Source organism: Phoxinus phoxinus (assembly GCF_949152265.1).
Source record: "Phoxinus phoxinus genome assembly, chromosome: 7".
Classification (NCBI taxonomy): domain Eukaryota; kingdom Metazoa; phylum Chordata; class Actinopteri; order Cypriniformes; family Leuciscidae; genus Phoxinus; species Phoxinus phoxinus.
This window is the reverse complement of record NC_136882.1, coordinates 3,718,397-3,734,664: the sequence shown is the minus strand read 5'-3', so window position 1 is coordinate 3,734,664 and position 16,268 is coordinate 3,718,397. Positions and strand designations below refer to the sequence as shown.

At 41.5% G+C, this 16,268-nt stretch overlaps 1 protein-coding gene across 2 annotated transcripts; it reads right to left on the bottom strand.

The window, feature by feature from the left end:
- Positions 1-249: 249 nt before the first annotated feature.
- On the bottom strand, positions 250-11,840 carry LOC307001682 (membrane-spanning 4-domains subfamily A member 4A-like). 2 transcript variants are annotated; one of them, XM_079618493.1, is made up of 7 exons: positions 11,745-11,840; positions 9,398-9,568; positions 3,918-4,043; positions 3,777-3,833; positions 3,251-3,394; positions 2,145-2,282; positions 250-1,670 (listed from the first exon to the last, which is right to left on the bottom strand). In XM_079618493.1, the coding sequence occupies exons 2-7, from the start codon at positions 9,548-9,550 to the stop codon at positions 1,662-1,664; spliced, it is 627 nt and encodes a 208-aa protein (XP_079474619.1). In that variant the 5' UTR covers positions 9,551-9,568; positions 11,745-11,840; the 3' UTR covers positions 250-1,661. The 2 variants fall into 2 exon arrangements, with proteins under 2 accessions (XP_079474619.1, XP_079474620.1); XM_079618494.1 differs by having other exon boundaries at positions 1,073-1,670; positions 9,398-9,551; positions 11,745-11,817.
- Between the last annotated feature and the right edge of the window lie 4,428 nt (positions 11,841-16,268).

Here is a 16,268-nt window from a genome sequence, read left to right as displayed (position 1 = left end):
TGAGCAACAACATGCACTAAAACTGGTGTGAAGGATCAGAAAAGATGATGGTTTTAATTTATGTACAGTATATCAAAGTGTGTAAAAAATAAATACATAATAAATGTTATTTGATGCATGAAATATTTTACCTGAAATGAAATGAGTTATTGATGTGTGTCTGCTCACTATTATGGTGTGTGTGTGTGTGTGTGCGTGTGTGTGTGTGTGTGTGTGAACAGTGAAGAACTGCTGAGGAGAAGCTTGCTGCATAAGAACTGGCTTTATACTTTATTATGTTGATGCCTTTCCTCCTAAAGTCAAAGGGCTTTACATATAGATCAAAATTAAACGTTGATTGAATTATAGCCATTTGTTGAAATGAAACTAAATCTGTGCTGAAAAGCACCAGCATATGTGTCTGTGTTCAAAACACACAAAATAATCATATTGTTGGGCAATCATTTATTTAAAAATGGAGAAAGGCTTTAAATTATTTATTAATTCAATTCAGTTGGGATTTTTCTGTATCTTTGTATGGCTGAATTGATTTATAATATCCCCTATGAGTGATGAGTGTAACACAAATGAGAGGGACACTGGAGCACTGAGGCATTACTAAAAATATATATTTATTTCTTAACTGATAAACATTTCTACATTACACCCACCAAAGGTACCTTGAATGCAATCTAAATTGCTCTGGAAAATTATAATAATTGTGAGGGTATAATGTAGAAATGTAACAGTGAATCATATAGATCTCTTGATTTGAACAAGTGTAGAAAACTATAGCGGACTGCCCTAGTTTCACAATGAGGTGAAAGACAGTTTACCATTGTGGTTGCTTTATTTCCTTTCCATTCTGCTAACTGTAACTTTGCTCTTGTAAACAGAAGCGTGGGAAGTGCTGTATCAAACTTAATGTAATACTTGTACAATCTAGAAGATTTAGGTTGCCCCTTCATGAGCAGATAATAGCATATAGGTCAAATGTCGCCTGCTTTCCAGTTATGTTTGTCACAACAAGCTACCAATTACTATTTAGTTAGTTTAGTGAAATATTGGCAGATACTGAGACTGGACACAGAAGATGAATTGACCACACACTTTAATGATGTTTTATTTTCATGCACAGGGACAACTTCTTGTTTATTGAAGCTGGGTTTAATGGTTAGACAGTTTAATTTATGTCTTTATTGTAATTATTATTATTATAGGTTAAAATAGACACTAGACACACAAACATGTCTTTGTGTCAGGAAACATTTGATGTATACACATTATTTGATGTTCTTTCAATTCTCAATTCTCTTTTTTTCAGTTGAGTTCCTGTAACAGCTGAAACCCTGGCTTATGTAAGGACCACCCGTTGGCCCAATGACAGTGTCCAACGGGTGGGCAAAGGTATAATGTGTGTAGGTCTTTTCAGCGCTTCTGTGAAGTTCACTTAATTTAGTAGAACTTAGTTTTAATTGTATCAATCTTAATCTGCTGGAGAGGGCGGGTGCATAGATGGGTGAGGAGAGAAGTCTGGGCAAGGCGATGTCTTTGAGGTCTTCTCTCCAGATTACTGAGTTTTATTGTTGTATTGCAGGGGGTTTGATCTCATCTTCTGAAAACCAGTTTTACTCTTGAGATTGTAATTCCTTGCAACCTTGGTTGGATCTCCTCACTGTGACTCAGTATCCCTGGGAAGTAACAGACAAGATATACATTCACACTTAATATCAGTTTAATTTTACTGATGAGATCCACACACCACATAGACTGACTATACTTTGATAAATAACTGTCACATCGTGTCAAGCAAGGACAAGGATCTGCAGCTTTTTACTTTATTAAACAAAACAAAAACAGTAATCCAACAGTGACAGCTTCACACTACAGACATAAAGTACAGAGGTCGAATGAAACTGAGGACTCAAATACACTCAAAATAACGAGAACTAAACAAGACACCGTAGTAACCACAGTTTCTAGACTAGGAAACAGGAATTAAGAAAATCAGGAACATACAAACTAAACGTCCATGGAAATGAAGCTTTAACAAAGACATCATCGTTAAATTAACGAAGTGGAAAAACCTTCTCTAACCCACTTCAACAATCTAGCAATAGGAAAAAGGATGTAGTTTACAATGAAGCATGATTTGAAATCATTACCTGGTTTAGTGCCACATTAACCACTGTAAAGTCATTGTTGCTGGTGGCTTTGCAGGCAAATGCTGAGATGCAGATGGAGATGATGAACTGAAGGATGGAGAACACCAGCAATATCCCAACGATCCCCAGATCATTTCTCTAAAAAATATTCAACATGATCATATGAAAGTTGTTTCACAAATAATATCCCATCAATTATATTGAGTGAATTTATGTACATATATCATTGTCAAAATAGCTGGCAACAAAAGAGAGTACTTTGTGATGTCATTTTGAAGCATTATATTTCCAGTGCTAGTCATTGTAATGGCATATGAAAGAGATTGACCAGCACAATCTTTATTAGTAAAACACAATTTTCAATTAGTAAATGATGATATTGTTACGGCGTCTAGCCCTGGTGATCCCCTGCGCTCTCAGTCCTGTGCTCTCTCTCCTGAATACTAAGTGTCTCATACTTCAGCTTAGTATGAATCGTTACGCTCTGATTGCCTTACACCTGTTCTGTATGAACTCTGGTCCCTAAGCTATATCTGCCTTGTTAACTCGGCGTCCTGTGCAAAGTAGTGTCCAACTCAATTCATTTCCTTCTCTCTGGGCCTCGAGTTAGTTCACGTATTGTTTTTGCGCAGCGCGTCTGTGTTGCACGTCACCACGCATCACACACATGACCAGCGTCGGACAATAGTGAGTCTACGTGGTGACGTGCAACACAGACGCGCTGCGCTTAAACACTACGTGAACTACCTAGAGACACAGAGAGAAGGAAATGAATAGTGGCATAAAGTCGTTATTTTTGTTGTTTTTCCGCACATAAAGTATTTTCATCGCATGATAAACTTAATGCAGAGCCACTGTAGTCACTTGGACTATTGTAACAATGTTTTAATAACTATTCTGGGCCGGCGAGTTTGTGTCCCTCTGAAAGCCTATGGAGGAGTGAGACTGCCTTCAGATTTCATCAAAAATATCTTAATTTGTGATCCGAAGATGAACGAAAGACTTACATGGTTGGAACAACATGAGGGTGAGTAATTACTGACTGAATTTTCATTTTTGGGTGAACTAACCCTTTAATATAGTATTGCACATTGTACATTTAATACCTTATATTTTGAGCAGATGCGAGTACTTTCATAGACATTGTAGCAACTTTGTTCAGAAATCAATGTTATTTCTATTGACAGCATAAGAATGGCGAGTCCTGCAGTTATGGCGCCGATCACGTTCATTATAAAAGAAGCTTTCACCTGCAGGAAGAAAAGCTGACATGTGAAAGGTGAAATAGTGATGGTGTACACTTGTCCTGAACTAACTTTTTTGAATATGTAAATTGATAATGAGTGAGATGTCCTATCCACATCTTTACAGGATGAATGTCATTGTTCTAAGAAAGCTAAGTTTTCATAAAAAAAAAAACATATAAGAAAAGCCAGAGGATGGTATAGAAACGTGCTGTGTAGTGTTTAGTGTTTAGGGATGAAAATACAATCACAAAGGCCTTTTACCTCGTTGCCCCATTTTACCCAACTTCATGGATATGAATAATAGCATATGTATACAGTAGAAACAATGTGACAAAATAAGCATTATCAGCAACAGATTACAGCACATTATACTGTATGTACATACCACACAGAGATGAAGTTTATTCTGCGCAGCAACAGACAGAGATCCAGCACTGATGTACTGAGAGACAAACAGGACATTTCACAGCTCATTATGGGAATTAAAATCAGAGGCAATAAAGCAAAGCCATTAAATGAAACTTACAATGAAAGATCCCCAGTAAGTTATTCCACTGAAGACAGAAAAAGCTGGGTAATTGTTATCGTAGATGTTGGTGGTGCGCACAATACCAAATAAGAAAACCATCACTCCAGTCATTATCTGGACAGTCTAGAGAGGGCAGATATGGGTCAAGTGTTTATATTTTTGCAAGATGGCATATTCTTTATGTTTTGGTGCACACACACACACACACACACACACACACACACACACACACACACACACACAGCTATATTAAAGCTGTATGCATTACAGTCTAAAGGCAATCAGACAAACACACATCTATTAACTTGAGAACATACGACAACAGCATTTTATTTTTTGTTAAATTTATCACAGAAGAAAATTAGATACGTTCCGGATTACTTGACTGTAACCCTGTTCCCTGAAAAAGCTCAGCGCATTGGGAACGTGTTTATTCGTGACCTGCTGTGAATATTGTGTGTAACACGTCAATGGAATTGACCCGGAGGTAATATAGCCTCGGTCGATGACGTCATCGGCGCACACCCGCGACGCGAGGCTATAAATAGATGGGCCACAGGTGCATCGTCAGGATAATTTTTTCTGAAGATCAGTCCTGTGACAACATGAGCACGGCAATGTAGCGCAGCATCTCATTACGCTTTTTCATTGGGAACGAGAATACCCACGCCGCCGTGCTTGAAGGTGTCTGGACCCCTACGGTTGTTCAGGTGTGCTCACAAGAACGCAAGAAGGCCCTAGACACTAGCTCGTGATGTCGACTCAAGGACATGAGAGCCCGGAGTGGCATGAACATCCAAACTATAAAATCTTATGAATGTGTGCGGAGAGGACCAGTCTGCCACATCACAAACAAACTGCAAGGGGGCACCTCTTGCCAAGGCAGCAGAGACGGCGACCCCTCTGGTGGAGTGAGCCCTTAGAGCCGTTGGCAAAGCTTGGCCGCGCGCCTCATAAGCAAGAGCAATAGCATCCCTGACCCAATGTGACATGGACATGGCACCTCTGTTGCTGCCCCCATAACAAACAAATAGTTGCTCTGACTTACGCCACTGGCTAGTGCGGTGGACGTAGGCCTGAAGAGCTCGGACTGGACACAGCCTGTGAGATCTCTCCTGCTCCGGCGTTGTGAACGGTGGAGGGCAGAAGGCCTCTAGAGTGACCGGATGTACAGCCGAGAATGGTACCTTAGGCAGGTAATCAGGATGAGGATGCAAAATCACTTTCACCATTCCTGGGGCAAAGTCTAAGCAGGATGGTGATATTGACAGAGCCTATCAGTTTATCAGATGCTAACTCTAGAGCTTCAAAGGGGGTCTCAACCAGACCCTCGAGGACTATAGCTAAATCCCATGATGGGATCTTGGTTCTTACCGGAGGCCTCAGTCGTCTGGCCCCACGAATGAAGGCAGTGAGCAGAGGATGTCTCCCGAGTGGCACCCCGTCAACCAAGGCGTGACAAGCCGAAAGAGCGGCCACATAAACCTTGAGAGTGGCGAGGCATGTGCCTGTTGATAATTTCTCTCTGGCAGTTGACCGGATCTGCATTATGTACAACACACCACCTTTCGAAAACACCCCATTTGTTGGCATAACTCTTTCTAGTGGAGGAGGCCCAAGCACTTAGAATGGTCTCAATAACATCAGGCGAAAGCCCAGTGTCCCTCAGTTGATACCCATCAGGGGCCAAACATGAAGGTTCCACAGGTCGGGCCTGGGATGGAATATCGTGCCCTCCGCCTGAGACAGAAGGTCCCTCCTCTCCGGAATCGCCCATGGCGAGCCATCGGGGAGAGAGATTATCTCCGAGAACCATACTCAGTGCAGCGTTGGCCGAACAATCAGTAGGAGGCAAAACCCTTGTTGGCGAACTCTGGCTAGAACTCCCGGGAGCAGAGAAACTGGAGGAAACGTATACAGGCGCATTTTGGGCCATGCGCCATCGCGTCCAGACCCAGGGGGGCTGGGTGACTCAGAGAGAAGTAGAGGGGACATTGCGCTGTCAGATGGGAGGTGAAGAGGTCCACCTCCGCTTTGTAAAATCTGGTCCAGATCTGTTTGACTACTTCTGGGTGGAGTTTCCATTCTCCCATCGGTAGTTTCTGTCTGGACAGTAAATCTGCTCCCACATTCAGATCCCCAGGGATGTAAACTGCCCTGAGTCACAGGAACTTGCCCTGGGCCCAGAGAAAAATCTGCCTCGCTATTCTGTTCAAATTGCGTGAGCGCAGACCTCCCTGGTGATTTTTTTAAGAGACTGCTGCTGTGTTGTCCACCCGCACTAGGACATGACAGCCTTTCAACTGAAGGAGAAAGTATTTCAGGGCCAGAAATACAACGATCAGCTTGAGGCGATTGATGTACCAATCGAACTGATGACCCTCCCATTCCCCTTGAGCTGGACAACCACTTAAGACCACTCCCCAGCCCATCAGGGAGGCGTCTGTCGTTAACAACCTGCGACGACAAAACGCCCCTAGAGTGGGACCCAAGGCGAGGAACCGGGGTCTGGGCCACAGAGATAGTTTACGAAGCCCGCGGCGCGTCACTTTTATTTGCCTTTGAGGATTGGCCTTTGGATGAAATCCTCTGGCTTTTAACCACAACTGAAACGGTCTCATGTGCAACAGCTCCAAAGGAATCACCGTGGATGCTGAAGCCATGAAACCTAAAATCTTTTGGTACTGACGAACAGTGCGATCTTGGCCTAGCCTGACTTTGCTCATGGTTAGCCGAATGGTCTCGATTCGAGCGTGTGACAGTTGTGCCCGCATCGTGATCGAATCCCAAACGATCCCGAGATAAGTCGTTCTCGAGAAAGAACGGGCAGGAGAAAGAACACTTTTCTTGGTGTTGATACTAGATGAGCTAACACAATGTCTCTGTGTTGAAGCGCCATCTCTCGCGATTGTGCTAGTATTCACCAATCGTCGATGTAATTCAAAATGTGAATGCCCTGGAGTCGTAATGGAGCCAGTGCTGCATCCATGCATTTTGTGTATGTGCGGGGTGACAAGGCTAGACCGAATGGAAGAACCCAGAAACTGGTACGCTTCGCCCCCGAAAGCGAACCTCAGGAACTTCCTGTGTTGTGGCAATATTTCTATGTGAAAATATGCGTCATTCAGATCGATCGTGACGAACCAATCGTGATGTTTAATTTGCGACATGGCTGTCTTTACGGTTAATATCTTGAACTTGAGTGCTTTGACTGTACGGTTTAAGCCTTGAAGATTTAAGATCGGACGCACCCCCCCGTCCTTTTTGGGGACCAGGAAGTATCTGCTGTAATAGCCCGACTCCCTCTCTGGCAGAGGAACATGTTCTATGGCCTCTTTGCTCAGAAGAGTTTGTAGCTCTTGTGACAGTAAATGCATCAGCTCCGGTCTTACGGAAGTGGAGACCGGAGGACGACGAATAAATTGAATTCTGTATCCTATTTGTACTGTGCTTAATACCCATGCAGAAATGCCTGGCAGAAGTCTCCACAATGCCAGACTCTCTGAGAGTGGTACTAATTTTAATAGGGGATGTTAGATGTTCCGTGTCCTGGATGACAGCAGGAAGCAACAGAACATCCGACATTTAGCTGGAAACCGTTGCCCCCGAAGCACCAAAGGTGGCGGGGATGGAAAGGTTTCGTGAAGGTAACGAGATGGGACGATTTTTAGGTGTAATATTCACCCCATCTCGTGGGGGGCTACCCCCACCAGACCGGGCGTCAGACCATCAGGACCTCCTCTTCTTATTGATGATAGTCCTGAGGTCTGGCTTGGGAGGTTGCTGAGTGTGACAAGTCTGTCCCCAGTTCTTAGGGGGGGCGCGACTCGCCACGCTCTGCTTCTTTACCTCCCGGGTTTTTGAAGGACAGGGGGGAGGTTGGGTGGCCGGGGTGAGGAAGAAACTGTACAAAACCTTGTGTTTTTTAACCTCTCTGAACCTGCTGACGACTGTGTTGACAGAGTCGCCAAACAGGCCAGAGGGTGAGACTGGGGAATCTAACAGGAACACCCGGTCTTTGTCTTTAATTCCTGTTAGATTCAGCCACAGGTGCCTCTCCGTGCTGACCAAAGCAGACATCGAACGGCCGGTGGCACGGGCCGTTTGCTTGGTCGCACGAAGAGACAGATCTGTGGCTCCCCGCAGCTCCGAGAAAGACTGCTCGTCGATAGTACTGCCCGCACTCAAATCTTTCAGTAAGTCAGCCTGGTATGCCTGTAACACTGCCACAGTGTGCAGCGCAGCACTAGCCTGACCTGCAGCCTGATAAGCTTTACCTACGAGCGCTTTTGTTATTTTACATGGCTTCGTGCGGAGGGTAGGTTTCTTAATAGAAGATGCCGAAGCAGGCGAGAGATAGCTCGCGAGCGTCTCTTCTACCTGCGGCATCTCCGCATACCCCCGTGACTTCGCACCCACGATAGTCGAAAAAGTCGACGTCGAGGGCACAAAGACACGGGAAGTATATGGTTTACTCCATGATTTAGACAGCTCGTCATGGAGGTCCTCGAAGAAGGGGAGAGACTGATGTTTTGGTCCCTGCCACCAGACAGAAACCTATCCCCCAGCTTAGATTGTTTGGGGGTCTCATGATCACGTGGCCAGTCAAGCTGCAACCTAGCCACCGCGCGAGTGACCACCTCAAGCAATTCCTCTACAGATTTACTCTCACGATAGGAACGCTCAGAGGCTGGCCGCTCACAGTCCACAGACCCAAGAGACAAATCATCGTCCTCCGCGTGAGCCGAAGAAGCACCAGAGTGCGCTTCGGGATCACGCGAAGAAACGAGTGGATCTGGTGATACAGCAAGCGAAAGGGACAGACCCGTCTCTTGCTGATCACTCAGATCCATGCGAGAGCCCCATGATGGTAACGCGGGTGCGGTCTGGAAATAGTTCAGACGAGAGCGCAGCATTTTCACTGTGAACGGTTCACAATAATCGCACTCGCCTTTCTCAAACGCCAGAACCGCGAGCTCTTCCCCCAAACAAACAAAGCAATAATCGTGTGTATCCAGCTCAGACATGGGACGGGAGCATGGAGGAACACAACGCTTACTCTGCTGTTGACTAATTTCTTCTCTTTTTAAACTTTTTAAACTCTTTTAACAGGTTTTTAGAGAAAAAGATTGAGAAATGAGAATTTTCTGCACACTGCCAATAGCAAACTAACTCCTAACAAAGATCTGAGGTCAGATATAGAGTGATAGAGAGAGAGTTTTTGACGCACAGAATGATCTGAAGAAAAAAAATCTTGACAATGCACCTGTGGCCCATCTATTTATAGCATCATCGACCAAGGCTATATTACCTCCGGGTCAATTCCATTGACGTGTTACACACAATATTCACAGCTGGTCACGATTAAACACGTTCCCAATGCGCTGAGCAGCGCAGCATCGATTGTAGCTTTTGAAAGGGAACTTAAAATATTCCCAAAATCATACATAATTATAATTCATCATTAAATGCATTACCCCCAATGCCTTTGGTTGTGCTTTGAAAAATTCAGTGAGAGGCGTATTGTGATATCCTCCTCTGGCCTCCTGTCCATCATCACAAATAACCTGTGGATTTACTTGGATGACAACTGTTGCTTTGTCCGTTGAGATGACCTTGCTGGTGTCCATTCTAGGCTGACTTTTCACCTGTGATTAAGCATTCAAATCCTGCAGTTCACAACTCACTTAAGATAGCTTCTTTCTGCTTTTCATGTACAGTACAGTGTTTATTTTTGGTTACACTTTATTTCTATGGTCTGCTTTAGGCACTCTACTAACCAGAAGTAACTTTGCAACCACATGTCAACTAACTCTCATTAGAGTATTAGTAGATTGTAGTAGACGGTTAGAATAAAACCCTATTCGGACAGGACTAGTTTAACATGGAGAGGTGGGGTACAGTAATTATTACCAGAGCTTTTCAGTGATTTTAGTCCCGTCTGAATGTGAATCTCAGTAATCATTACAGACAATGTCAGTAAAGATTACGGCGACTTTTACCTTTTATAAAAAGGTCCGTAAAAATTACTTTAGATAATACTAATCCCGTGCGAATAGACCCGCTGTAAATATGTACGTAAATATTCAGCATTTCGTGTTTAAAAGTAGTTTTCCGCATTTTTACAAGTATGGATGCATTCTAGAAGGACAAGTCTGTGGCAAACCTCAAGTGTTTTACACACACCATTCAGATCACAAAGAAGGTCGAAAGCACTTTTTAGAGGCACAGAACTTCTTTTAGCTTTAGGTAAGTGCCTATTACCAACATTATCAACCAGAATTTAATCAATTTAATTCATAAATCGTTCGACCGGAATTAACTGTTTATATATACAGTATATATATATATATATATATATATATATATACAGTATATATATATATATATATATATATATATATATATATTAGAGCCGGGACTTTAACGCATTAATTTTTTTTTTCGCATTTTAATCGCACGTATTTTTGCACCGCGGAACGTTTCTCACTGGATGAGTTTAGGCGGACCGATTATACTGGAGCACCAATAGCGTTCATATTAATAACTTGATAACTTCAGACAACAACAAACCACAGTGAACATGAACAAAGAAGCTGACGAGACCGCTTTGGTTGGCCCCGTGGATGGGACATTTTGTTCAAAACTAACAGATGGAAGCGTCGATAAAAGCATGGTTGTGTGCAAGCTATGCAACAAGGAATTCGGAACGGCTATTGCTACACTTAATGGCAAAAATAGCACTGGTCTGCTGGACTTGGTTGAACAAAAATAAACAATATTTTGTTGCTTAAGCTTATGTATTCAGTCATTATTCAATGGTATACTAAAAATCCATGTGAAAAAAATGACTTCTCACTGTTCTCAGGTCACATATTTATATGCGATTAATTAATTACAAAGCCTCTAATTAATTAGATTATTTTTTTTAATCGAGTCCCGGCCCTAATATATATATATAGTTCATTCTGTAACAACCTAATACCCACATGACGACGGGAGGGTGATGGCGGTGTGTAAATCGCGTTACTCCTCACACTTCTGCTAGTTTTACTGAGATTTCTTATCCTGTGTGAACTGGCCATTAATATATGGTATGTGGTAAATGTGGTAAAATTACATGACTCGATCTACGCTTGAAAAACGAATCCCGTCCTAATAGGGTAAAGTTGACACGTAGCTGCAAAGTTGCTTATAGTCAGTAGAATATATTGACCATCACAATAAAGAGTCAGCGGAGATTAAGCAGACGGTCTACTGGTACTCTGAGCGTTAGTTGAAATGTTTGTAGAATGTCTGAAGTGGACTATCAAAAATAAAGTGTTATCTTTTAACGCATTAGCTGATGCCCTTGTCCAAAGTGACAAACTTATATTATATGACAAGAAAATGACTAATGCTTACATTAGCTTACATTGTCATGCAAAAGTAAAAAGGATTTATAATACTCTAATATATACAAATTTCATAATCATTTGATTTTCTGAGATAAACAGTTAAGATAAATGTAGTTTTAATAAGAAAGCCTTTGGAGTTTCTTCTCTCTTCTGAAAAATCAGAGGATAAAATTAACATTGTTCGCAAATATTTTGCATTATTTTATTTTCTAAATCCAAACAAATCCCAAAACTTTTAAATGAAATTTTATTAGCCAAAGTATATAAATAAATGAGCAACAATTAAAACAATCACTGGAGTGAACGATCACAAAAGTAAAAAATATAGATAGATAAAATTATGTATCAAAGTGTGTAAATAATTATAGGCATTTTTAAGTAAAAATAAAAACTTCCAAAATGTTAATTAATGCTTGCAATATTTTACCTGAAATGAAATGAGTTGTTGATGTGGATGTCTGCTCACTCTTATGGTGTATCTCTGTGTGTGTGAACAGTGAAGAACCACTGAGGAGGAGCTTGCTGCATATGAACTCGCTTTATACTTTATTATGTTGATGCCTTTCCTCCTAAAATTCAGTTACAGTTTTTCTCAATTGCTAAAACACTAAAACCCATTGGCTGAACAAAGTTTTCAGTTGCCTGAACTTTAGCTAACTGTGCAGTCTGTTTTCACACGGTAAAACACAATTTGCAGATCTCACTTAGACTTTTCAGCAAAACTCTAAACACATTCTGCACTCAAATGCACATGTCATCCATACTGGTCCGAGTCAAGTAGCAACAATGCAGGGTACAGAACTGTAGAAATAGGGATACAAGGAGGAGAAAGAACAAAACTAATTTTCAAACAGCAAAGCAGAGTAGTAATTTCTGATCAATTTTGAGCACCGTCCTTCGGATGAGACGTTAAACCCGAGGTCCTGACTCTCTGGGGTCATTAAAAATCCCATGGCATTTCTTGTAAAGAGTAGGAGTGTAACCCCGGTGTCCTGGCCACTCCACCGGCAATGGCCCCTACCAATCATGGCCTCCTAATACAGTAATCCCCATCCATTGAATTGGCTCTATCACTCTCTCCACTTATAGTGTGTGTGTGTGTGAGCGCACTGGCGCCGTTGTACTGTGGCTGCCGTCGCATCATCCCAGTGGATGCTCACACTGGTGGTGTTGAGGAGAGATTCCCTGATATGGTTGTAAAGCGCTTTGGGTGTACAGTAGTGCATATGAAAGCGCTATATAAATGCCTCATTCTATTCTACTATGATAGAACATGTTAGGGTTAGAAAAGACAATGATGGAAAAATATGAAATTTGTTTTGAGATTAAAAATGTACTTCTCCCTGAGAACTATGTTTTGAACAATGTGTTTTCTATTTTTTTGGTGTATTGTTTAATGACTGCTTGATAGTGTATCTCATTTTGATCACTTTGTTTTTGATTTGAGAGCAGTGTTTGATTTTGAACACAGGTAAAACTGTTTTGAGGCGAAAGGTTTTGTAAGTAGTGCTTGAAGATGAGGTTTTGGCAATTGAGAAAAACTGTAAATTCATTTTTATTAATTTTTTTATTCATTAAAGTGGCATAAATTATGGCCATATCTGTCATTTCACGAGTTCACACGTACATATAATCAGATAGACTAAAGGTTATGCGTATCTGGAGGCTGAGGGTAGAAGTGAGGATATGGGAGGAGGCAGGATGCTGATAACCTGTCAATGAACAGAGGTAAGTCTGCTGGATATATCCCTCTAACGGAACGTGCTCCTCCTGAACTTGTTAACGATGTTAATAAAGCATCATTAAAAGCACCAGCAGACGTGTCTGTTCAAAACAAACAGAAACACACACACACAAACTTGTTGTTATATGATTATGTAGACTTTCCATAGACAATGTTTTTTGCACTGAACCACATATTCCATATCTAACCCTAAAACAACCTCTTAACAGAGAAACAGAAAACATTCACCATTTTTATATACCAACGTAATGCCTTAGTTTCACACCAATGAGGTGCCAGGAAGTTTACTATTGTGGTTTACCTTTATTTTTCCTTTACATTCTGCTACATTCATCACCTACCGTGGTCATGGCTGACAAAACCATTTTCTTTGTTTAGTGGAGCATTTCTTAGTAGATGCAGGTGGTTTTACAGAGAACTGAAACCGAATGCAGAGAATCAATTGACCTCAAACATGTACCAATGTCATGCACCGGGGCAGCTTCTTGTTCATTAAACTGAAACCTTTCATTTTTTGTTAAAAGCAAAATAAAAGAAAGTGCAAGTCTTTGTTACATCAAGTAGTTTGATATACTTTCATTTCTCAAATTACCTGTACATCAATGCTGATATCCCTGACCTAGAACATAACTGTGTGTGTGTGTGTGTGTGTGTGTGTGTGTGTGTGTGTGTGTGTGTGTGTGTGTGTGTGTGTTTTTGTGTGTGTGTGTGTGTTTTTGTGTGTGTGTGTGTGTTGAAAACATGATGATTTTTTGTAAATCAGTTATTTTCTTTGTAGAATAACTACATTTCAACGGTTAACTAGAATAAACTTATATTGGTAACAACACTTTAGAATAATGGTCTGTTGTAAACAGGAAGTAATAGGTAGTACTACATTAACATGTAACATTAACTTGTAACATGTAACATACTATTAACTAATATGGAATCAAGATTAACTAAGCAGTAAGTAATAGCAAATTTAGTACAAAGGTAGTTCCTTAGGTATTTGATTATTACTAAATAAATATATCCTCATTGAGAACTTCTTGTGAACTATGATCAATTAATAAAGAATAATTACTAATCACAAAAGTAACATGTCTAAAAAAATAACAATTGTACTTTTTTTTAACTCTTAACATGGTCATAACATTTTTAGAAGCTTGTGCCTCATTAGTTCTTTGTGGAAACCAATTTATGAATATTATATCTAGAGATGTTCCGATTCCAATACTAGTATCGGAAATGCCACCGATACCAATAGAAATTCTGGCATCGGTATCGGCGAGTACTTGTACCCATGTAACGATCCGATACCATTTTCATAAACAATACCTATTGCACACTAGCTTTGCTAAACGCTGCAAATCAGAGATCAAGTCTTCTTCGCTGCTCTAAACAGTGGTTGCCCGCGGCAACACAGGAAGTTGTGCTGTGACGCCACAAGCAACCACCGTTTAGAGCAGTGAAGAAGACATTAAAATGCACGCGCTAGCAGTATGTCCGCTGTTTGCCAATATAACCGACAAAATTATCGAGTTTATTGTTCTGGATGACCAGCCACTGTCAGTCGTCAACAACGTTGGATTTTGCCGCTTAATTGAACATTTGGAGTCCCGGTACAGTTTGTCTGGTCGCAAATACATCTCTGAAACAACGCTCCCTAAGCTATTCGAGACCGTGCGTGAACACATTTCATGTAAACTAAAAGATGTGCAAACAATCAGCTTTACTACCGAAATCTGGAGCTGCGACGCGACCCCGCTGTCTTTACTGAGTTTGACAAGCACAATGGGTGGGCACAGTGACGCCGTCATCTTTACGTTTTAAAGAGATTATTTTCTTAAATTATTCATTTTTTTTTTTTTGATTCCTAGATTTATTTGTTGTACTGTTTTTTTATTTTGTAAAACTAAAATACCTTTTTCAGTTTACAGTATTAGATATGTGGCTGCATTTGAAGTTATTTTTCAATTAAAAATAAATAATATACTACGGTCAAATGTATCTCAGATAATAAAACATATTCTAGTTCACTGTGTGTATTTGTTCATGTTTTATTAAGGGATAAGTCTGAAGCACACCACAAAATAATTCTATCAATTCATACAGGGCTAGTATGAATTGCAGCTGTATAGATACACACCCAGGTATCGGATTAGTACTCGGTATCGGCCGATACCCTGAGTCCAGGTATCGGAATCGGTATCCGGAAGGGAAAAAGGGTATCGGAACATCTCTAATTATATCCCCCAAATCCCTCCACTTTTCTAAGCGTTTCTCTTCATGGCGCTGTTTTGACGGTAGGGGTGGAGTCAAGAAACCCAGCGAAGCCACGTCATCAGCGGGAGACGCAGATCGCAACAGTTCAAGTCAGCATGGCAGAAGAAGAAGAGGCATGCAGTGGATTCCAGGTATGTACAGCTGATTGTACAGGTGTACGGGAAAGGTGACCTGCCGTGGAGGCCTTACTGTGCTCTTTATCCCCTGCGGTCCCGCCTCGGCTCCTCCATCCTGAACTCAGATGCCGCTGACTACTCAGGTTGTGCGTTTTGTTAAATAGTGTAATTGTTGTTGTCTACATTAAATGTTATTGATGGGTTGTTCTTTGAGCTTTAGTAAAGACTCTTCTTATCTTTAATAAAAATTTATATTTTTCTGTATCCACATCTCCCGCCGATTCACTGTGAACTAACCTGTGTTGCCTCTATAGGAAACTTAGTTAGTTTCTCTATAGTTAACTCTATAGAGTTTCTCTATAACTCTATAGTTTGTTTTCTCCCGGTCTGATCACGGCATTCCATCCCTCTGGTCTGGCGCACGCCCTGTCGCATTTCCAACACGTCATCAGGGCGCTATCCTTCCCAGAATAAGTAACGCTGGAGTTCCAACGGCAACGCTGAGCACGGATCGGGAGGGAAAACGTGGAGTGGATTTCAGTCTACTCCGGCCAATACAGGGACACACTGCTCCATCTACCATCACGATTGAACTGTTCAATGCACAATCCATCACAAATAAATCCTGCCTTATACAGGAACATATTCTAGATAAATGTCTGGATTTGGTGTGCCTTACAGAAACTTGGCACAAACCAGATGTTTTCTCTGTTTTTAATGAGACCTGTCCTCCTGGTTACTGCTACCTACAGAAAGCCCGTAATACAGGGCGCGGCGGCGGTCTGGCTGTCATCCACCGAAGTGATCAAGGCCTGTCCCCCAT